The sequence below is a fragment of the Gadus macrocephalus genome, chromosome 1, assembly GCF_031168955.1.
Source record: "Gadus macrocephalus chromosome 1, ASM3116895v1".
Classification (NCBI taxonomy): Eukaryota; Metazoa; Chordata; class Actinopteri; order Gadiformes; family Gadidae; genus Gadus; species Gadus macrocephalus.
In genome coordinates this window covers 7,924,329-7,945,238 of record NC_082382.1, presented here as the reverse complement: position 1 = coordinate 7,945,238, position 20,910 = coordinate 7,924,329, and the positions used below count along the sequence as shown (strand labels likewise).

At 47.3% G+C, this 20,910-nt stretch overlaps 1 protein-coding gene across 1 annotated transcript; it reads left to right on the top strand.

Annotated features, from left to right (window-relative positions):
- Window positions 1-30: 30 nt before the first annotated feature.
- Window positions 31-18,645, top strand: lmbr1l (limb development membrane protein 1-like). The gene is made up of 17 exons (XM_060064661.1): window positions 31-409; window positions 4,768-4,852; window positions 6,760-6,793; window positions 7,035-7,174; window positions 7,662-7,765; window positions 8,199-8,322; window positions 8,407-8,475; window positions 8,561-8,625; window positions 8,907-8,979; window positions 14,245-14,334; window positions 14,436-14,512; window positions 14,633-14,710; window positions 14,813-14,886; window positions 15,186-15,276; window positions 15,904-15,970; window positions 16,295-16,456; window positions 16,891-18,645. Exons 1-17 carry the CDS (start codon window positions 347-349, stop codon window positions 16,974-16,976), a joined length of 1,482 nt encoding a protein of 493 aa, XP_059920644.1. The 5' UTR covers window positions 31-346; the 3' UTR covers window positions 16,977-18,645.
- Window positions 18,646-20,910: the final 2,265 nt, after the last annotated feature.

The window sequence follows — 20,910 nt, the reverse complement described above, 5'->3', positions numbered from 1 at the left end:
TGAAAGTCCCGCCCTCTCTCTCGCTGCCCTACCAATGTCACTGAAAGTCCCGTTGTGAGCATCACGTAGCAGGCGTTCCGTCGGGAGAGAAGAACGCCCTCGAACGGGGTTGTACCGTGGCTGGTTGCCCTTCTATCGGACCACCTCTTCCTCAACCCTCCTCGGTTTGCACTATTCTTCAAATGCATGTAGTGAGCCAGCATCAACTCCTGGCCCTACGTTGAAAATGTAGGCCAACAAAACCAGCGCATCCATCACTTTCCCCAGGAGATGCTCCTTACATCGGCCTTACGTTAATGCTCAGTCCCAGTGCTCCCAGCAGGAGGATCTGGAATGGTTCCGGAGAATGGAAGGAGACGACGTGTCGGTCAGGGAGCAACTTTTTCATAACCGCGTCCGGGAGACCATCGTAAGTAACATGGAGAGGAATCCAGTCGATTTGATCAACACGTTAACATAAGTAACGTTTCACGGTTAATGACGACAATTCAGTAGTCAAATGTTTGCTTGTCGTGTACGAACAGCTATAAACCTCAGTCAATGCTACTTTTTTTTACGGTTACTTTTTAGCCAAGAAAATAATTGTGACCAAGGCAGAATCAGTCATTTAAACATGGCTAGGCTTGGCATTATATATCGAGTCTTACCTCATTTATGCAGTTTCCAATGATTGGAGGGTTGTTGCAGCTGGTTTCTGTTAAACTCAACTCATACCGGGTTCATATATCCTCTTATAATGCCTTGAGACCACTTTCGTTTAGTTGCTTTCGAGACTATTATAATAGTTATATAATAGTTTATTTACAGTTATTTCTCAGTTACCACGGGTTTTTCACATTAGTTTTGGTCCACAGGGCAGACTGACATTTAACGCCATAAAGCACAGCAGTTACATTGTTGTAGGTGTTGATATGCTTTATGTAGATATATTCATACTGACCCACTTTTCTCAGTTTTCTATATGTGTATCGAGAGTGTATCGAGGTCGGTCTCAGTATACATCGTAATTTATAGCCATGTGCATGGCTCAATGATTGGCACCATGTGGAGACATTGTCTTAAATCTGTGTGGACATGACTGCCTCGATAAAGATACAAACAACACCTGATCAAAGGATCCTTGCCTTGAACGAATCAACCCATGGGCTTGTGTTTACAGTCTTAACCTATTCTAGTACTATGTCCAGTGATGATAATCAGCATTGAAAGACCACATACTACCTGACTGTTAATTGAGGACCGTCAAATCTGGTCCAGCAGCAAACATTATTTGTAAAAGTCACACACCCTTTGAACAACCTCAACATTTTCTTAGAACATCTTCAGTTATGGTTTCTGTAGTTAAACCGTTTGATGTTTGATGATATAGAATATGTGGCACTGTGTGACAACCCGGGCAGTCCTCTCTAACCACATGAGCTTAAGGCCAAGGGGTTGGACGGTTCCATTGTGGACCACTGTGTTGACATTTTAGAATGACCCCAAAAGTTGTGAGAGGACACACAATGTTGAGACACATAAACACACGGTTCCTGACACCCAACCCGTGGGTAGTTTCCCTCTCCTTCAGCCTTTAATTGACCCTTTTCCCCTGCTTATTGGTTTGTCTGTTGGAATATGACAGAGGATTTGCCTAATGTATAGACGGTTATACAGTGCTGAACGAGCCCACTGCCCGAGCTGATAAGTTTATGCGCATAGTAAAGTATTGGTTAACTGCAACATCCCAGTGATCTGTTGCACTAAAGTGCATTATTTTCCTACTGGCATCTTAAGCACTATGACCATATCAATAGGAAGGAGAAAAAATATTTGATTTGGACACATTTGTCACATTAGACCAATTTGAGAATCTGAATCTCTTTATTGTCATTGCACAAAGTGCAACGAAATTGGGGCAGAGGATCTCAAAATAAGTGCTTTTTTCTTGCCGATGTAATCATTGGAGTGGCAGATGCTGGATCACTTTTCCCTTTATCTGGTCTTAAATGGGTCAACCCCTCTTGTACCTCTTCATGCATTATAAAGCCTAAAGAGTATGCCCCTCCCCATTTTGATCTGTTAATTCGTTCTTTGTAATACTTGCAAAGGAGAAGTCGTGAAGTATACTGTGTGTACTTTTGGCATGTTGTGAAATGTAAGCAACTGCTTAGCAACTCTTAATAGAAAAAAATGGTGTTTCTAAAAAACAATTAAAATGGTTATTTTGTTTACGATCTTCTGTAGTATAATGGATGTGTGTTTGTATGTTATTAGTGGGAAATGGTGTGTGTGTGTGTGTGTGTGTGTGTGTGTGTGTGTGTGTGTGTGTGTGTGTGTGTGTGTGTGTGTGTGTGTGTGTGTGTGTGTGTGTGTGTGTGTGTGTGTGTGTGTGTGTGTGTGTGTGTGTGAGAGACAGCTAGGAGTGCCGAGGTCTAGTTTAGAGGCGTCTCCTTGGACTAATTTTGACTGCATTAGCAACAGAGAACTCCCTGTGTTTGTCTACTGAGATACCTGTTAGGTGGGGAAAACAAGTTCAGACATTAAGCAGAGACGGTGCACAAATGTTTTGCACAATGGCTTAAACAAACGGGGCAAAGTTCAAGTTCAAGTGTACTTTATTGTCAAAAATCTATGTAACAGGGTTAGCACAGAAGTTTGAAATTGCGTTTGACCAGTCTCCAATGTGCAGTTTAACTAAAAACATTTAAATAAGACATTGACAATACTCTCTCACTCACACACACACACACACACATACACACATAGCAGCAGAAGTACAATCAGTGGTCACAAGGTGCAACAGTAAAGTAAAGTGCAACAGTAAAGTGCCAGTGGCATGGTGAAGTGACTATGGAATGTTCATGTGGTTTTCTTCAGTGTGTTGATGAGTCTGATGGCTTGTGGAAAGAAGCTGTTACTCAGTCTGCTTGTGCGGGACCGCAGGTTGCGGTACCGCTTCCCTGATGGTAGAAGGGAGAACAGACTGTGTGCTGGATGAGTTGTGTCTTTGATGATGTTCATTGCCCGCTTGGAACAGTGTGAAGTGTACAGTTCCTGAATGGCTGGTAGGGGTGACCTGATAATCTTTTCTGCTGTCCTCACCACCCTCTGCAGTGCCTTCTTGTCTGCAGCTAGACAGCTGCCGTGCCAGACAGAGACGTTGCTGGTCAGGATGCTCTCAATAGCACCTCTGAAGAAGGTGGTGAGGGCAGAAGTGGGGAGGTCAGCTCTTCTCATCCTTCTCAGGAAGTGGAGTCGTGTCTGCGCCTTCTTGACCAGCGCGGTGGTGTTGGTAGTCCATGAGAGGTCATTCGTGATGTGCACTCCCAGGAACTTTGTGCTTTTCACAGACTCTACTGCACTGCCGTTGATGATGAGTGGGATGTGTGTTGGTTGTTATTAGAGAGAGAGTTATTAGAGAGATTAGAGCATGTTATTCTTACATTTTCTAGATAATACAGTCTGCAGAATTAACAAATTACATGACTTTATAATGGAGTGATTCTTTGTTATAGATGTCATAGGGCTAATTCGTTTAGTGAATTTCAAAAAGCATTACACATGCAAGGCTTGTATATCTTCGCAGATTTACCTAAATATCGGCATTGTTTGATCTTTTCCCTTTTCAAACATGAAACCTCCAATTGGTAACAGATTGATTTGTGTTCATGTTGTCACTGTGCGATCGGTCTAAAGCTGTTAAGTTAAGTCCTTTTTATTCATCCCTTTTTAGGGGGAAATTCTTTCTCTGCTTTTGACCCATCCGGGTAGCCGGTGAAACACATACACACACAGAGGTCCACACACATGGGGGCACACACATGGGGGCACACCGGCACTACCGGAGCAGTGGGCTGCCGCGGTGCAGCGCCCGGGCAGCAGGTGGGGGTTTCAGATGCCTTGCTCAAGGGCACCTCATCCGTGGATTTTTTTCAGGATTCGAACTGGCCACCCTCCGGTTACCAGTCCAACTCCTTCACCAGTATGCCATGGATGCCCCCCCCTGTTGCGGATAACCCCTTTAGTTCCAGGCCGCTGGCTGACATGTCACTGTGACCAACTAGCAGACATGCTCTCGCACTTGGGGTGGGAGGTTGTGACTATTCCTAGAGCAGAGATTGCAGCACAACTAATGGCTGAAGCAAATTTGATGGTCATAGTCCATAGTTCAGGGAAGAGCTGATCACTTTGTGCTGACGATCCGTCACTGTGCTTCTGGCTCTCTGCCATTAATCCTCTTAGACCAATTTACCCCTCAATGATAACGTCTGTGTGTGTGTGTGTGTGTGTGTGTACTTTGGTAGCACTTGATCATAATCAAAAATAATGGTTCATATTTTCTTTATAAATTGCCTGATATTTTCATCGGTGTCTGTTTAGATCACCCATACAAATGGTTTCCTTGCACATTAAATAATCAGAATGTCGTACAACTAGATATTTGCATAGACAGCAAGTCTGAACCGCTGTCATCTTGACTGATCAGTGAGAGGCTTTGTGATGAGTCGGTATGCAACTCCCTCTGTATGTTACCCCAGCCTCTGGATTCTCTTGGTATGACCCCCCCCCCCCCCCCCCCGGCTGCATAATACACAAATACTCTTGACGCTAATCAACCTGGTCTAACAGACCTGTCTGTTTGTGGCTACACTAAAAACAACGACAGGGTCTGCCTGAAACATTGCAACTAAAAGTGATACGACCTATCTTCTAGAATATGGACTCCAGCTATTTGGAGAAAGACGGGAATAAAATGTGCACTCATTTAATTTCCTCTCGCTCCAGATCTGTGTGCTCCTGTTCATTGGCCTCTACATCGTGTCCTACCTGATCCTGACACACTTCAAGAAGAATGCCGAGTTTGTCACGGGTGAGCATGAAAGCCAGTCCATCATTCCTGCTCTGTGGGTAACTAAGGCCATCAACACTCTTATCGTTGCTAGGCTGCTTGGTAAGGTTATCAACACATAGGGATCCTATCAAACCAAAGTGCCTGGAGCAAAACGGTGACAATGTTGACAGCGGAGGTAATGACGAACAAGTTTCTGTAAAGAATTCCTGTAGTGAGAGTGTGGAGGGGCACGCCCTGCGTGCAAGCACATGCAAATCTCAAGCAGCAGATGCATATGGTTTCCCACAAGCCACCTCTTCTTCTCTGCAAATACACAAGGGTATTTTGGAGTAAATATTGCAACACAAACTGGCTCACTATACATGCAACAAGGTCAGATTTAGCTGTGTGGTCCCTCTGTTGCACTCAGATTGGTCCCAGTCAATAATATTTCCACTTGACATCGTGATTTTCAATGGTCGAATACTATTATCTTTATTTTTTGAGTTGAGTTCATTATGAAACATGTATTTGTGAGAACCACACTGTAGCCTTTTTTCTCTGTCAGCACAGTCCGCTTCACCTTGGCAGGCACACCGACCCCCAGCCTCCTCAGAGCTGGGAGTTACATAACCAAACCCGACATTCACATGCATGGTCTCCTCAGTCAGACTGACCTGCTGTCAGGTTAGGCGGTTAGGCGGTTGGGGGAGTTGAAGAATGTTCCTGGGAGATAAACCCATACTGCTCTTCGTCTCCGAAGGCCCTTCTGCACGGACACAAACATCTCAATCTGTGTTCACCAAGGATGGGCCTGGAAAAAAAAATAGTTTTCAGTTTCAATATGAATTTGCTTGCTTTGGAGTAATGGTTTATTAAAAACCAAATTAGATGTCGAACAACCCAACACCAAAAGGATCCATTAAGCAATGATTATTTTTTTTATCATTATTACAGACACGTATCATCAATGTGTCAATAACAAACTTGGAAATAGGTGTGGCGCGCACATCCAAAAGTAATCCACAGGGGCTAGACAATAGTATTGAATATAAGGAAAAAGGAGGGTCTGCACACGGTTTAAATGCTCCAGAAGTGGATTTATTAACGTTTCAATCTCTAGGGATCGAAACGTTGCCTGTTAATAAAAAACGTGTGCAGACCCTCCTTTTTCCTGATAACCAAACTTGGGTCACATGTCCAAGGGAAATGTTGATTGGGTCCAGCTGTAGCTCCTCCAAACAGCGGCTCTGTATTGTTGCAGCCAACTCGACTTAATAGATGCCTCAGCAGTCTGTGAATGGCTGTGAGAAATCAGAAAACTGTGTCAGTAACAGCGGAGCTGTTGTACCTCGAAGCGACGAAAGAGTTGAGCAATGCAGGTCTATAAATATACCAACATAGTATTGGTTTCAAATGGAGCGCATTTTTCACTTTCTTGTACATGACTCAACCTGATATATGGTTGAACAAGTCTCGATTTCCCTAAGATTCTTTTTGTTGCTACATTTAGTCTATTTACAGTCCAAATGCGCAACATTTGGCACTAATCAACAAGGAATCAATATTTTTCTCGTTGATTAGTGCCAAATGTTGTGCATTTGGCACTAATCATACACTTCATCATGCACTTGTGGCCATTTGCACTATGTTCTGGACATAATGTTCAGAAGATAGGCTCCCCCTCTCTCCTGTTGGAGAGGTGGTCTCTCTCCACTCACCTGGCCGTCTCACTCACTCACCCCCTTGTCCTTCCACACATTATATTTCCCCCCTGACTGAGCCCAACCAGATAGGAACCCATTTATTACATTCCAAACCATCTCAATGTTTTCCATGTCTTCCGTTCCAGCCAAACATTGTTTCATGTTAGTGAATGTTTTCCCAAGCCTGCAGCTGTAGGAAATGGATGTTATCACTAATTTCCTGTGCTTACTTTCTTTCAGACGACATTGAAGATGCCACCGTCAACAAAATTGCGTAAGTGAACGAGCCACAATGAGCATTGGTTCCCAATCGGAATTGGGATAGATCACTGGTGACGGTTTTAAACGGTGGCCTTCGTGTGTGGTTGACCTTTGTCCCTACACGCAGGCACAACATAGAAACACTACCCCTCCCTCCCTATCACCTAGATGGTGCTGCACACGCCCCCATGTACCTGATGGGTTTGATTACGTAGACTCAACCCCTTCCCCGTGTGTCCGTCCTCCCTGCGCAGGCTGTGGCTGTGCACCTTCACGCTCTCGGTGGCCGTGTGCGCCGTGCTGCTGCTGCCCATCTCCATCCTGTCCAACGAGGTGCTGATCACCTTCCCTCAGAGCTACTACATGCGCTGGCTCAACGGCTCGCTCATCCACGGTACGCCTCTCTGCACACCCAGCTTACACTCAAATTCCCCTGTGCTCGCACACAGGACGTACAGGACATTCCTCCCGGGGTCAGGCAGAAGCCAAACCGACCGGCGGCGAGTAATGACAATGACGCCACCAAAGATGATAATTACCTCGGATCAGTGCCGACAATGCCCGTTCTCTTCCTCCTCGACCCTGGTGATCCACCTCGGGCCTGTACCTCCCTAGTTTCTAGTACGGTTAAGTCGTAAAGATTAACCGTACATAAAGAATGTAGACTAAACACCGGGAAAGGTGCGGCTGAGAAACGTTCAATAAGTACAATGTTTGTTCCACACTTATTCCATGTCATCCATCGCACATTCCCCATCCTCACCCCCATACTTATCTCACGCGGCGTGGCAGGCCTGTAGCGCACGGTGGTATACAGCGGAACTACAGATGAATGCTTGGTCTAAAGGCTGTGTGTCCTACCCTCCCCCTTTACTCTATAGGCTTGTGGAACCTGGTCTTCCTCTTCTCCAACATGTCCCTCGTCTTTCTGATGCCCTTTGCTTACTTCTTCACCGAGTCCGAGGGGTTTGCAGGGTCCAAGAAGGTACGTGGTTCAATTCACTAATCACCTTAGCCCTGACCGAAACCCTAGCCCTCACATGGTAGCATCCACATTGCTTCATCAATGGGCAGTAACTCTTTTGTGAATGGTACATGGACTGCCTTTTATATCGTGCTTTTCTAACCAGTGGCCACTCTTAGCTCTTTACTATATTGCCTAAAATTCCTCCATTCATGCACACATTCACCCAACGACGGCAGAGTCAGCCATGCAAGGCGACAGCCAGCTCGTTGGGAGCAGTCAGGGTGAGGTGTCTTGCTCAGAGACTCCTCGACACTTTAGGCCAGGAGGAGCCGGGGCTCGAACTAGCAACCTTCTGGTTACCAGCCCACCCGCTCTACCTCCTGAGCCACATGCCGCCCATGGGCAGTGACTCTCAAGTGCGTGGATGATTTGACATGCGTCTATGTCTCAGGGTGTCATGGCGAGGGTCTATGAGGCGGTGGTGCTGCTGTTGCTGCTGGCGCTGCTCGTGGTGGGGATGGTGTGGGTGGCATCCGCCCTGCTCCACCACAACATGGCCCGGGAGAGCCTCTACGGTGAGCTCACAGCACGAGGCCAGCACTCTCTTCTGTCGTAATGTAAACGCTGGTCATAACCTGTCGGCTTCGCTTTGTTTCCAGACCTGTGGGAGTATTATCTGCCCTACTTCTACTCTGGGATCTCTCTCTTCGGAGTGATGCTGCTCTTACGTGAGGATAGCAGAACCTTTCAAATACAATATGCAATATGGTTGACACTAGGATTTATCGTGTGTGTGTGTGTTCTCCTCCTCAGTGTGCACCCCCTTTGGCTTGGCCAGGATGTTCAGTGTGACCGGAAGCTTCTTGGTCAAACCCAGGGTGAGATTCAACTCTGTACACTAAAAGTCAATAATTAAAATGTAGCTGCGTGTTCTCCGGGGGGTTATCCGGGGAATAATGAAACGATGAATGGTCTGAGAGCAATTACTATGTGGGATAAGATATTTGTGTAAAAGCTGTGTAGGTCAATTAATCAAAGACATGGACAGCAGCAGGAATTGTCAGGTTTATTAGGGCCAGCGTTCACGCTCTGCGCTGTATGAGTGCAGAATGTCCTGAGTTTGACTGATCCTTCTCACTGTGTCCCGTGTCTCTTCCAGCTGCTGGAGAACATCGAGGACACTCTGAGCTGCACCGTCTTTGAGGAGGCCTCTCTCTCCAGGAAACTCAAGCGTGAGTTGGTCGCCGCCAGCGTTTGTAATAACGCTGTTTAAAAGAACGGCGTTAGGTAACGCCGTTCTTTTTTCAGTAACGGGGTAATCTAACTAATTACTGTTTCCGTCGTTACAACGCCGTTACTGTATGTTAAATGCGGTGCATTACTAATAATTGATTGAATTGAACTGCGTAATCCGAACGCACCCCTGGCTCCACACACAAACGGCTCGGGAGGAGACCGGGTGGGTAACAACGAGATAAGCCATTATGATTGGCTAAGGCAGAGTCATGTTTCATGGTAGCCAATCAGGTCCAGTGTTTTTACACACAAGCCTGTGTGTGTGTGTGTGTGTGTGTGTGTGTGTGTGTGTGTGTGTGTGTGTGTGTGTGTGTGTGTGTGTGTGTGTGTGTGTGTGTGTGTGTGTGTGTGTGTGTGTGTGTGTGTGTGTGTGTGTGTGTGTGTGTGGCTCCATCTGCCAATGGAGCCTCACACAGGGTGTGTGTGAAGCGCCTAGTGTAGAGGTGCTTGTAGTTAGCGCATGCTGCTTTCTGCTTGCAACTTTCTGCTTTTAGCTACCGCCGCTGGCTAGCCTCCTCAGGGGTGAAAAGAGGAGCCGAGTGCGTAAGCCTCCTCCGCCAGTACACAGCCTCTCCACCACCAAGACTTCTGCAGTGCCTCCTCGTGGCCACACACGGTAACTGGGTACCTTGCAGTCCCAGGCTACTGCAGGGGATCTCGGAGCAGCAGTGGGCCCCAGAAATGTGGTGTGCAGGCCCACCATGCAGTGGATATGCCCTGACGCCCGTCAACCACTGCCCCAGCTATGGGCAAATAGCCCCACTGCCTTGTGGGTTAGTCTCTTAAGACAAAGGCTAAGGGAGCATCCCCCAACAGAAAATCATGCGCTGGCGGTGCGCAATAGGCGGGCCTAAATATGAGCTAGGTCCCAGCAGCCTCCTGCAGCTAGGATGGGGAGCTGGTCGTCCTGGGCTTACCCATGCCACCATACCCACCCCATCTTGGTGAAGATAGTGCCATTGGAGATAGCGCACCTCCTCCAGCACTTTAAAATGCTCTTTTGCGCAGGTTTCCACCTTTGACCAACGGTGAATCTTTACCTGGATCTACATCTGGTTGAAGTCTGGCGGCGTTGGGGTGTCTGACGACGGGAGCAGGTTTGAATAGACTGGGAGCTCTTAGTCAAAACCCTGCACGTCAGCGGCACAGGGTATGGGTCGCCAACAGCTGGGGTTGAGTGGCAGCTGTTCTCGGCAGACCCCTGTGCGACTGAGCAGCCCCTATTTAGGGACCGCACTGCTCACCTCAAGCGAGGAAGGGCCTAGAAAAGGTGGCCTAAAAATTGCTCACTCAGCCTACACCTGGACAGGCTACCGCACCTGTCGGGTCATTCCACTTCTGCGGTCGAAACAGAAGAAACAAATATAACCTCAAACTGGCATCATGGAATATAAGAACCCTCCTGGACTCCTTTGGCAAATCTGATCGACCTCATAGAAGGACAGCCCTGGTTGCGGCCGAGCTGAGCCGCTATAATATCGACATCGCTGCCCTGAGTGAAACCAGGCTACTTGATGAGGGGTCTCTAACAGAAGAGGGCATGGGCTACACTTTCTACTGGAAAGGCTATCCCCAAGGTGGACAACATCTGCACGGTGTGGGACTGGCCATTAAGAACACACTACTGCCAAAACTCACTGAAACACCTGTGGGCATCAGTGAGAGACTGATGACCATCCGTATCCCCCTGGAGAAGAACCGCTATGCTACGCTACTCAGCGTGTATGCTCCAACCCTAACATCCGATAGTGAGTCTAAAGACTCCTTTTACCAAGCACTGGATGAGGCTCTCCACCGGGTCCCAAAGAACGATAAGATCTTCTTGCTTGGGGACTTCAACGCTCGAGTTGGGAAGGACAGTGGTATATGGAAGGGAGTACTTGGCAGGCATGGGATTGGTCAGGCCAACTCAAATGGCATGAGGCTACTCACCCTCTGCTCTGAGCACAACCTGACCATAACTAACACCATCTTCCAGCAAAAGAACAAATTTAACGCATCATGGATGCACCCACGTTCAAAACATTGGCACCTGATTGACTATATCATCGTGAGGCGTAGCGACATCAGAGATGTTCGTCTAACCCGGGCCATGAGAGGTGCAGAATGCTGGACAGATCATCGCATGATAATGACCAAGGTCCTCATGAAAGTGCGTCCCCCGATGCGGAAACGTGGATCCAGTAGGAGGCGCTTAGACTGTGCCCGTCTGGAAGACACCATGACTAGGAACGAGTTCCGTCGCTCCCTGGCAGAGAAACTAGGGGAGCTGGAACTTCTCTTGAGTGGTGAAAATGCCACAGAACAACAGTGGACCGCTGTTACTGCAGCCCTTCATGAAGCAGCAGCCCAAACGATTGGCTTTAAAAGCAAGAACCATCAAGACTGGTTTAATAACAACTCTGAGTCAATCCATAACCTGCTAAGCAACATGCACAAAGCACATCAGGAAACCCTAAATAACCCCTCATCCAGCACTACCAGGCAGCGATGGCAGAAAGCTCGACAGGAAGTGCAGAAAACTCTGCGGACCATGCAGAACGAGTGGTGGACGGAGAAGGCACAGGAAATTCAGTCATTCGCCGATATAAATGATATGCACAATTTCTACAACGCAGTGAAGTCTATCTACGGCCCAAGAAGTCACTGCATCACTCCCCTGAAATCAGCAGATGGGCTTAAAGTCCTGAAAGACCAGGATAGCATCCTAGGGAGGTGGGCTGAGCATTTTAATACACTGCTGAATCAGAATTCTGATGCAGACTTCACTATCTTGAAGGAACTGCCTGAATTTCCCTCTATGGACCACCTCAGCCAACCTCCAACCTTCCTGGAAGTTCTGTCAGCTGTCCGCACCCTGAAGAATAACAAGTCTCCCGGCTCTGACAATATCCCTGCAGAACTGCTTAAACAGGGAGGGTATCTGTGCACAAGAACATTACACCAGTACATCACCAAGGTTTGGGCTGATGAAAACATCCCACAACAATGGAGAGATGCCAGCATTGTTACCATATTTAAGAACAAAGGTGATAAGGCCATCTGTGGTAACCATAGGGGCATATCACTTCTTGCTGTGGCAGGCAAGGTCCTGGCCAAGGTGATGCTTCGAAGGCTCATTAACAACATCACAGACTCAATGCTACCCGAGTCACAGTGCGGGTTTAGAAAGAACAGGAGCACAGTCGACATGGTCTTCACAACTCGGCAACTCCAAGAAAAGTGCAGGGAGCAACATAAAGACCTGTTTATGGTTTTTGTCGACCTATCCAAAGCCTTCGACACTGTGAAGAGAGATCTCTTGTGGGATGTCCTAATGCGGATTGGTTGCCCCATCAAGTTCGTCAACATCCTCCGTCAATTTCACGATGGAATGACTGCTAGGGTGTCCATAAGAGGTCAAGTGTCTAATCCTTTCCCAGTGTGCACAGGGGTAAGACAAGGGTGTGTATTGGCACCAATGCTTTTTAACATCTTCCTCTTATGCGTCACCCAGCTTCTGCACAAGGGTATTGAAGAAAACAGTGGGGTGACAGTAGAGTATAGGCTGGATGGTAACCTCTTTAACATCAGGAGGCTGCAGGCGAAAACCAAACTACATAAAGTAAGGATACTTGAGATGCAGTATGCAGATGATTGTGCTATTGTATCTCACTCTCCACAAGGCCTCCAGTCTGTTCTAGATGCAGCAGTTAGGGCATACAGCAGGATGGGGTTGACCATCAATACAGCCAAAACAGGTAATCTGCCAATGGAGTACCAACATCCCACCCACACCCCCCATCTTCACTGTAGCAGGGGAAAAACTGTCAGTTGTTCCATCTTTCAAATACCTGGGGAGCATTATATCTGGAGACAACAGCATTGACAGTGAGGTCCAAAACAGGTTAAATCATGCATCAGCTGCCTATGGGAGACTCAGGCGCCGGGTTTTTCAGAACAAGAACCTTAATTTAAACACAAAAATCAGTGTCTACCAAGCAATCTGCATCACCACCCTCCTCTACAGCTGTGAAGCCTGGGTTACTTACAGCCGCCACATCAAGTCCCTGGAACAGTTTAACATCCGCTGTCTGCAGCGCATCCTAGGAATCACTTGGCGTGACCGAGTGCCGCACACTGAGATCCTTCGGAGGACAGGCTGCCAAAGTATTGAGGCCACAATCACTCGGCACCAACTGCGTTGGCTGGGGCATGTGACAAGGATGCCCTACAACCGTCTGCCCCGCAGAGTGTTATATGGCCAGGCTACAACAAGGCCAGCGCTCTGCTGGAGGTCCAAAGAAACGCTTTAAAGACCAGATGAAAGTGGCGCTTAAAAAGTGCAAAATAAAACCTGGAGACCTGGAGAACATGGCTGCTGACCGCAACACCTGGCGGCAGCTGTGTCTAGATGGGACCAATACATTGGAGGAAGAAAGGACTGCCAGAAGACATCAAAGAAGGCTCAGGAGAAACACACCCACACCCATGACTGCCAGCAACACCAATACCATGTATACATGCCCTACCTGCAACAGAGCCTGTGGATCCAGGATTGGGCTATTTAGCCATCAGAGAACTCACCGGTAAAAGACAAAGATGGACGTCATCATCGGACTCGATGGACAACAGAAGAAGGTGTGTGTGTGTGTGTGTGTGTGTGTGTGTGTGTGTGTGTGTGTGTGTGTGTGTGTGTGTGTGTGTGTGTGTGTGTGTGTGTGTGTGTGTGTGTGTGTGTGTGTGTGTGTGTGTGTGTGTGTGTGTGTGTGTGTGTGTGCGTGGCTTTAGGACACGCGCGCCACACACACACGCACACACCAAACAGATTAGATTAAGCAGCAGAAATGGCGAGTCCGGAGCAATCCGATGAAAAGTTGTCATTTTCTGTAATATTCTGCAGATGTACAGCCTTTGCAACCAAGCAAATTAGAATTCAGTTGGAAGTATATCAGGGCCTTGAATGGGCAGTTCAACCATTTAAAAAATCCAAATCCAAATCGTAACGCAAATAGTTTCTTTCCCTGGTAACTGGTTACTTTTATTATAGAGTAATTCAGTTACTAACTCAGTTACTTTTTGGAACAAGTAGTGAGTAACTATAACTAATTACTTTTTTAAAGTAACGTTCCCAACACTGGTCGTCGGGCTCCTCTCCCTGGTGAACCATTTGACCCTGTTTCCATGTGAGGTGCTGAGCCTATGTTTGTGTGGTCTCCTAGGGGGCGGCAGTACCTCCTGCTGGGTCACACTGAACATGGAGGCGCTGAAACACGAGTACCACACGGTCCAGACACAGCGCCTCGCCCTGGGTACGCACCCTGGTGAAGCGTTTCCACCGCTCTGGCACGTTCATAAATAGACGCTTCGTTTAACGATGTGTACATTTTATTTATAATATTCTGTTTCACAGAGATGCGTGGGAAAGCATCCCCATGGCAACGTAACCTGGGCTACCCACTAGCGATGCTTCTGCTGCTAGCGCTAACCGTACGTGTATCACCACCACCACCACCACGACCGCCGCAACACTGTCCTCTGTGACCTTCACACCATAGAGCTAGCATGGCCGCACGTCTCCCTGACCTAACGGCGTGTTGTGTTTGGCAGGTGGTCTGTATTCTGATGGTGATCTTCAATGTGCTGGAGCTGCTCTTCGATGAGACGGCGATGCCTCGGGGCATGGAGGTGAGGCTTCTGTCCTGGAAATACAGGTTTGTGAGTGTCTCATGTTTTGGGTTGTCTTGGTGGAACTGACCTCTGACCTCTGACGGTGTCTGTGGCTGACAGGACCCTCGTCTCGGCACCGCTTCCTTCTCCATGTTCGGCTCTCTGGGAGCCGCAGTGCAAGTGGTGCTCATCTTGTATCCTTTAATTGGAAGTCATTTACATAGACGAGCACGTTGAAATGTTAATGAAGCACATCATGCTTCCCTGCTGTCCACTCTGAGCTCTCCCAGATGTCAGACTGCCTCTGCAGGAGCTGGGTTACCTGTGTGTTGCCATGGAGACCACTTCTGAGGGCTCCAGCTCTGTTAAATGTCAACAAAAAGGATGTTCTTAAGAAAGGTTGATCGTTGATAAATGCTTCATGCCTTCCAATACGAGCCATCGATGTTGACGCCTCTATAAAAAGAAGGGAAACCTTAGCCCTGTACACCAGCTACCTAATGGTGTCTTCAGTGGTGGGCTTCTACAGCTCTCCCCTCTTCACCAGCCTCCTACCGCGTGCCCAGGACACCAACCTCACACAGGTAAACCACAACATGCATGATTCGGGACCAGAGAAGGCACAATAACCAGAGAAGGGGAAACTATGCCATTTAGGTCCAATCCCATTTCTACCCCTTACCCCTTACCCCTTCAAAACAAGGGGGAGGGGTAAGGGGAAGGGGTAAGGGGTAGAAATGGGATTGGGCCTTATAATCATTTATAAGTGTGATTGCACTAACGATCTTGATGCTACTGTTGGAAAAGGAAAACGCAATCTTTTGAAATATTCAATGTATTTAAATTCATTTGAGCTAAGGATTTAAATTCCCTCCCCAGGTGTAGACAGGATTCAACTTGTTGTGTCAAATGCTAGAATCATAAATCATGTCTATAACTCCTGCTCATTGAAGGCAAGAGCATTTAAAATGCAACAACATTGTATAAAACATTGTGCGTGAATCAACCAAACAAACGGTTTACCTGTTTGAGTGAGCGTAGACGTTTAACCACAGGTTTGGCAACATGTAGCAGCATGCTTTGGGAAAAAACAACAACCCTACTGACACTTCACCAGGGAGGGAGATAAGATGACTAGTGTCAGCATGGAGCACGATGCTTGTATTTTTTCCATTTTAAACCATGACCTCTGACCTGGCCCCTTCTTTCAGATTATCGGGAACTGTGTTTCTCTGCTCATTCTCAGCTCTGCACTGCCGGTCTTTTCACGCACACTTGGTAAGCAGCACTCGGTCACAAGCGACTAATGCACAATTCAACATGAGAAACTCTCTCAGAATGCCGTTATTGCTACTTTAGCAACAGGAGCTGTGGTTGGCCACCAGGGGGCATATGTGTCGCGCTGATGGCTGTGGCGGTTGAAGCCTGCCTTGTGAAGAAGAACCAATGCATTTAAAACTAATGTTTAGTTAATAGAACCAGCGCATTTTCACCTAACGTCTTGTTCATAGAACCGACGCATTTACACCAAATGTCTTCCTCATAGAACCAACCATTTTCCAACTTGTTAATTGAATTAATTTCCACCTACACGGGATCCAGGGATCACCCGGTTCGATCTCCTCGGGGACTTCGGCCGCTACAACTGGCTGGGGAACTTCTACGTGGTGTTCCTGTACAACATGATGTTCGCTGGCCTGACCTCGGCCTCCCTCATCAAGACGGTCACATGGGCGGTGCAACGAGAGCTCATCCGTGCCTTTGGTCAGTATTATTATTTTTGTGGGCCCCCCCCCCCCCCCCCCCAATGTTCCAGCCCCCCCCCCCCCCCCCAGTGTTCCAGAGGGCTGGTCCCTTCCTCAGATAGAAAGATACAATCCTTCAGGAAGGTGAGGGGACGGGAGCAGTCCCTCCTTGGGGACACACACACACACACACACACACACACACACACACACACACACACACACACACACACACACACACACACACACACACACACACACACACACACACACACACACACACACACACACACACACACACACACACCCCTCTTCCTCAAGGCGCTGATAGCATCTCTGCTGCCCTTTAAACCTCTCTTTTGTTCTCTGACCAGTGGTCGTCTGGGTTATTCTTCCCTTGTGGTTCCTACAGCTCCCTGTGTGCTTACTGGTCCTTTCTGCTTCTCCCTGCAGGTCTGCACAGGCTGCCCCTCACGGTGTCCCGCTCCACCGTCCCCTTCAGACTGCTCCTGGCCAGCGGCCTGTCTAAGATCCAGTGAGTCTAGGCTCCCCACCACGTCGTCAACTGGGACCCGCACTGGACCACTGGCGCTGGACGGGACTTGAGTTCAGTCTGCCATGGGATTGGTCCTCGGGTCCCCCCCTCCGTCAGGTTGCAGTCTTAGCCCTCTCTGTTCTAGGCAGCTGGAGGGGTTTTCGGGGCTTGCAGAATGACCAATGGGAGTTCTGCCCAGAGACCCTTTTCTTCAAAGGTGGAATCAACGTTGATGAGATGCTAGCGTTGGCTAATGGCTAACAGCTCGGACATTCATTGTCCATGAAATAAAAAGGGATCAAGGCCGTTTTCCCATTCTTGGCGTCATTTAAACATGACCACAGCAAGCATTCCTACTCCCCTCCCCTCATGGGCCTTATAGAAACACAATCCCTTTGGCTGGGCACGTCTATGGACACATGAATGAAGCCAGCAATGTTATTTTGGAATATATTTTGTTTTCTCTCAGAACACATTTCCTCTTCCTGCTCTTAAGTCCTTAGGTTCCACTCTCCTCCTCATGGCTTCCCCCTCTTAAGTGTCACCACTATTTCAGGAGGTTGGTCTACTTTGCAGTACTGCCATGGTGTTGTGCTAATGAGAGGAGGAGCCTCTGCATGGGGCCATCTGGTGTAGCAATGCCGTCTTCACCTTCTGCTTTCTGAGGATTTGGGGATCATGTTAAAATCGGGGGACCACGGGAAGGCACCGGACAAGGCCGCACTAATGCGCAACGAGCATTTACTGTGATGATCACTTATTGTGAGTCTATGCATTATTCTGAGTATTTAAGTCTCTGCGATTTCGTATGAAACACATGCACTAACAAAAATGGCTTTACACTTTTGACCTGTAAGATTTACACGTCAGTGTTTTTATTCCTTTCCTGCATGGGTTTCATAATGCAGAGGGACTCTGGACCTTTAGACCAATCAAACTGTGAAACTTAAACGTGGAAAAAAAACTAAGTGCAATATTTTATACTAGGGAGTTTATACACTTTAGCTTAAGATATTGTTTAGTTCTTATCTTCTAATGGGAGTTACTCTTCTAGGATTAGTTTTACAGGGACTTTCAGTGGATGTGTAGGATTCTTTTGTATTTGTTTAAAGCAAATGTGACATGAGATCGATTCAATCATTCCAAATCCCTTTTTTTTATTTTTTCTGTTTCCTTTTTTTAATTTTTTTAACGCGATGTATTCTTCGTGATTCCATGTCACTGTGTAGGCTACTATTTGCTACTTTGCTGTATCAGCAGGAGATTATCAGTGAGGTTGGTAGCCAGCAGGGGGCAGCCGCTCATATATTCAAATAATTTTGCGCTCTCAATACATGATCATCTGGCAGTTCGCTCCCCGGCCAGTAATTACGTGGAGCGCTGTTTTGAGCTTCCATTCAATAAGATTTATCTGGTTCTAAATTGTGGGAACGTGTGTTCATTTAGGGCTATTTGTGATGATAATTGTCACTTCTGCATATTGCGTCTTAGGCAATCACGTTTCACAGGTGTAAAAAAAACAATAATGTACGGCTGAACCATTTACAAAATGTCTTTAGAGCTGTTTATCGTTGTAAAATGCTCTGATATTTCAGATTTATCTCAACTGAATTATCTGACACAAAGTTGTTTATTGAGCCAAAATGCTAATAAATGTTTTGTATACAAATTGATGCATGTATTTGTTAGATAAAGGATTCTATAAAAAAATGTATGATTGTTTTATAACAAACTTTGTATTGCGTTAAACCTCCGTGGCCCATTGTGTTAATGTACCCATTATCACACCACCATGTCCCCTTATTCTAGTTGTGTGTTTGTGGTGGTCCCTGTATTCTAGTTGTGTTTGTGGTGGTCCCTGTATTCTAGTTGTGTTTGTGGTGGTCCCTGTATTCTAGTTGTGTGTTTGTGGTGGTCCCTGTATTCTAGTTGTGTGTTTGTGGCGGTCCCTGTATTCTAGTTGTGTGTTTGTGGCGGTCCCTGTATTCTAGTTGTGTGTTTGTGGTGGTCCCTGTATTCCAGTTGTGTGTTTGTGGCGGTCCCTTTATTCTAGTTGTGTGTTTGTGGCGGTCCCTGTATTCTAGTTGTGTGTTTGTGGCGGTCCCTGTATTCTAGTTGTGTGTTTGTGGCGGTCCCTGTATTCCAGTTGTGTGTTTGTGGCGGTCCCTTTATTCTAGTTGTGTGTTTGTGGCGGTCCCTGTATTCCAGTTGTGTGTTTGTGGCGGTCCCTTTATTCCAGTTGTGTGTTTGTGGCGGTCCCTTTATCCTAGTTGTGTGTTTGTGGCGGTCCCTGGATTCCAGTTGTGTGTTTGTGGCGGTCCCTTTATCCTAGTTGTGTGTTTTTGTGGCGGTCCATGTATTCGAGTATGTTTGTGGCGGTCCCTGTATTCCAGTTGTGTGTTTGTGGCGGTGTTGTGCGTGCGGCCCCGTGTCTCTCCGCCCATGTGCTGCCGTGTGTCTAATCAGCGGCTGAACAAAGCGGTGTTTGGCCGGTCTGTCAGCGGGCCGGTCGCCACGCCACTACATCCACTGCCCACGCTCTGCACACGGATGCAGCGGCCAGATAGAAAATAAATAAAGGAGAGGGCGACGCTCGCCGCTTTCTCTCATTCACCCCCCCCCCCCACACACTCCTTTCTTCTCTCCGTCTTCCTCGCCTATTGTTTGTTTCCTGGGCCCATTTATTTAGTTGTGCAGAGGGAATGAGAAGTCTCCTGATTAAGGCCCTTCATGTACCACGTTTTAATTGGGCCTTTTGTTTTGTGTCGCTCTTCCTCTTAAGGAGTGCAACTTGACATCCTTTGAACATTAGATGGATCTAAAGACTGGTTTCCCTTTGAGGTGTGTGTGTGTGTGTGTGTGTGTGTGTGTGTGTGTGTGTGTGTGTGTGTGTGTGTGTGTGTGTGTGTGTGTGTGTGTGTGTGTGTGTGTGTGTGTGTGTGTGTGTGTGTGTGGGGCGCTTTAATTGTACCCACTGAGCTAATGTGTCTGGGAAGAAAAAGATATTCATTACATTAGCAAATGTTTGAAAGGGACCTTTTGAAGTCTATTCATTTTCATTTGTGATACTTTGGCACTAAATGTGTCTAACCACACAGTAGCAAGCTGCAGTTCACAATTCCTCATGGAAAGGGGTATCTGCTGTTTGTTCCTGTTCCCATCATACTAGTCGCAAGAGGCCGACCTAACTGAATGGCTTTCAGAAGTCATTTTCAATCCAAAAAGTGACAATTTATTTTTTTTCCCCTTATTATTGCTCCAAAGCAGAGGGTCAGTATGTCTGCCTCAACCGTATCATCTAGTTACATACTGTAACATATATATGGCCATAGACATCTTGGAGGTTTAGGGAGTTATTAGACCTTTCAGAAGTAATAGCTGTGTGAGAGAGGAGTCAGACCTGTCAGTGGGAAGGCGGCTGTCTGCAATGGGATGTGATACACTATCTCTATTGTGAAAACACGTGAATGAAGCGGCGGGGAAGATGCAGATTAGCCGTCCACACAGTCCACTGTTTGAAGTGCGTGCCAAAGTGCATTAGGAGCTATCGTTGGTCGGGCGCTCACCAACACGCAGGGCGATCACAGGAAAAAGGCGCGACTTGCTGGCTAATCAACTGATAACGGTCGGCCCAGTCCACTCTCCCCCCCCCCGCCCTGCGTGCACTCACCGCGCCCTGCGCGCACACCGGTGCACCCGCACAGCACACTTGTTTCACACGCCTTGCTGGCGCATGGTCTTCATGTGGACCACAGCGCCTTCCACCACCATCAGTGGGCCCACCACTGCATCCATCCCCAGGCTGACGGCTTATCCCAACCTATTGACCACGAGGAGCACCCCTCCGTACCTTTCAGACAGGGAATACATATGATAGATATTTATTCTTAGATAAAGGTTAAGATATACATATCTACTATATATATATATATATTCTA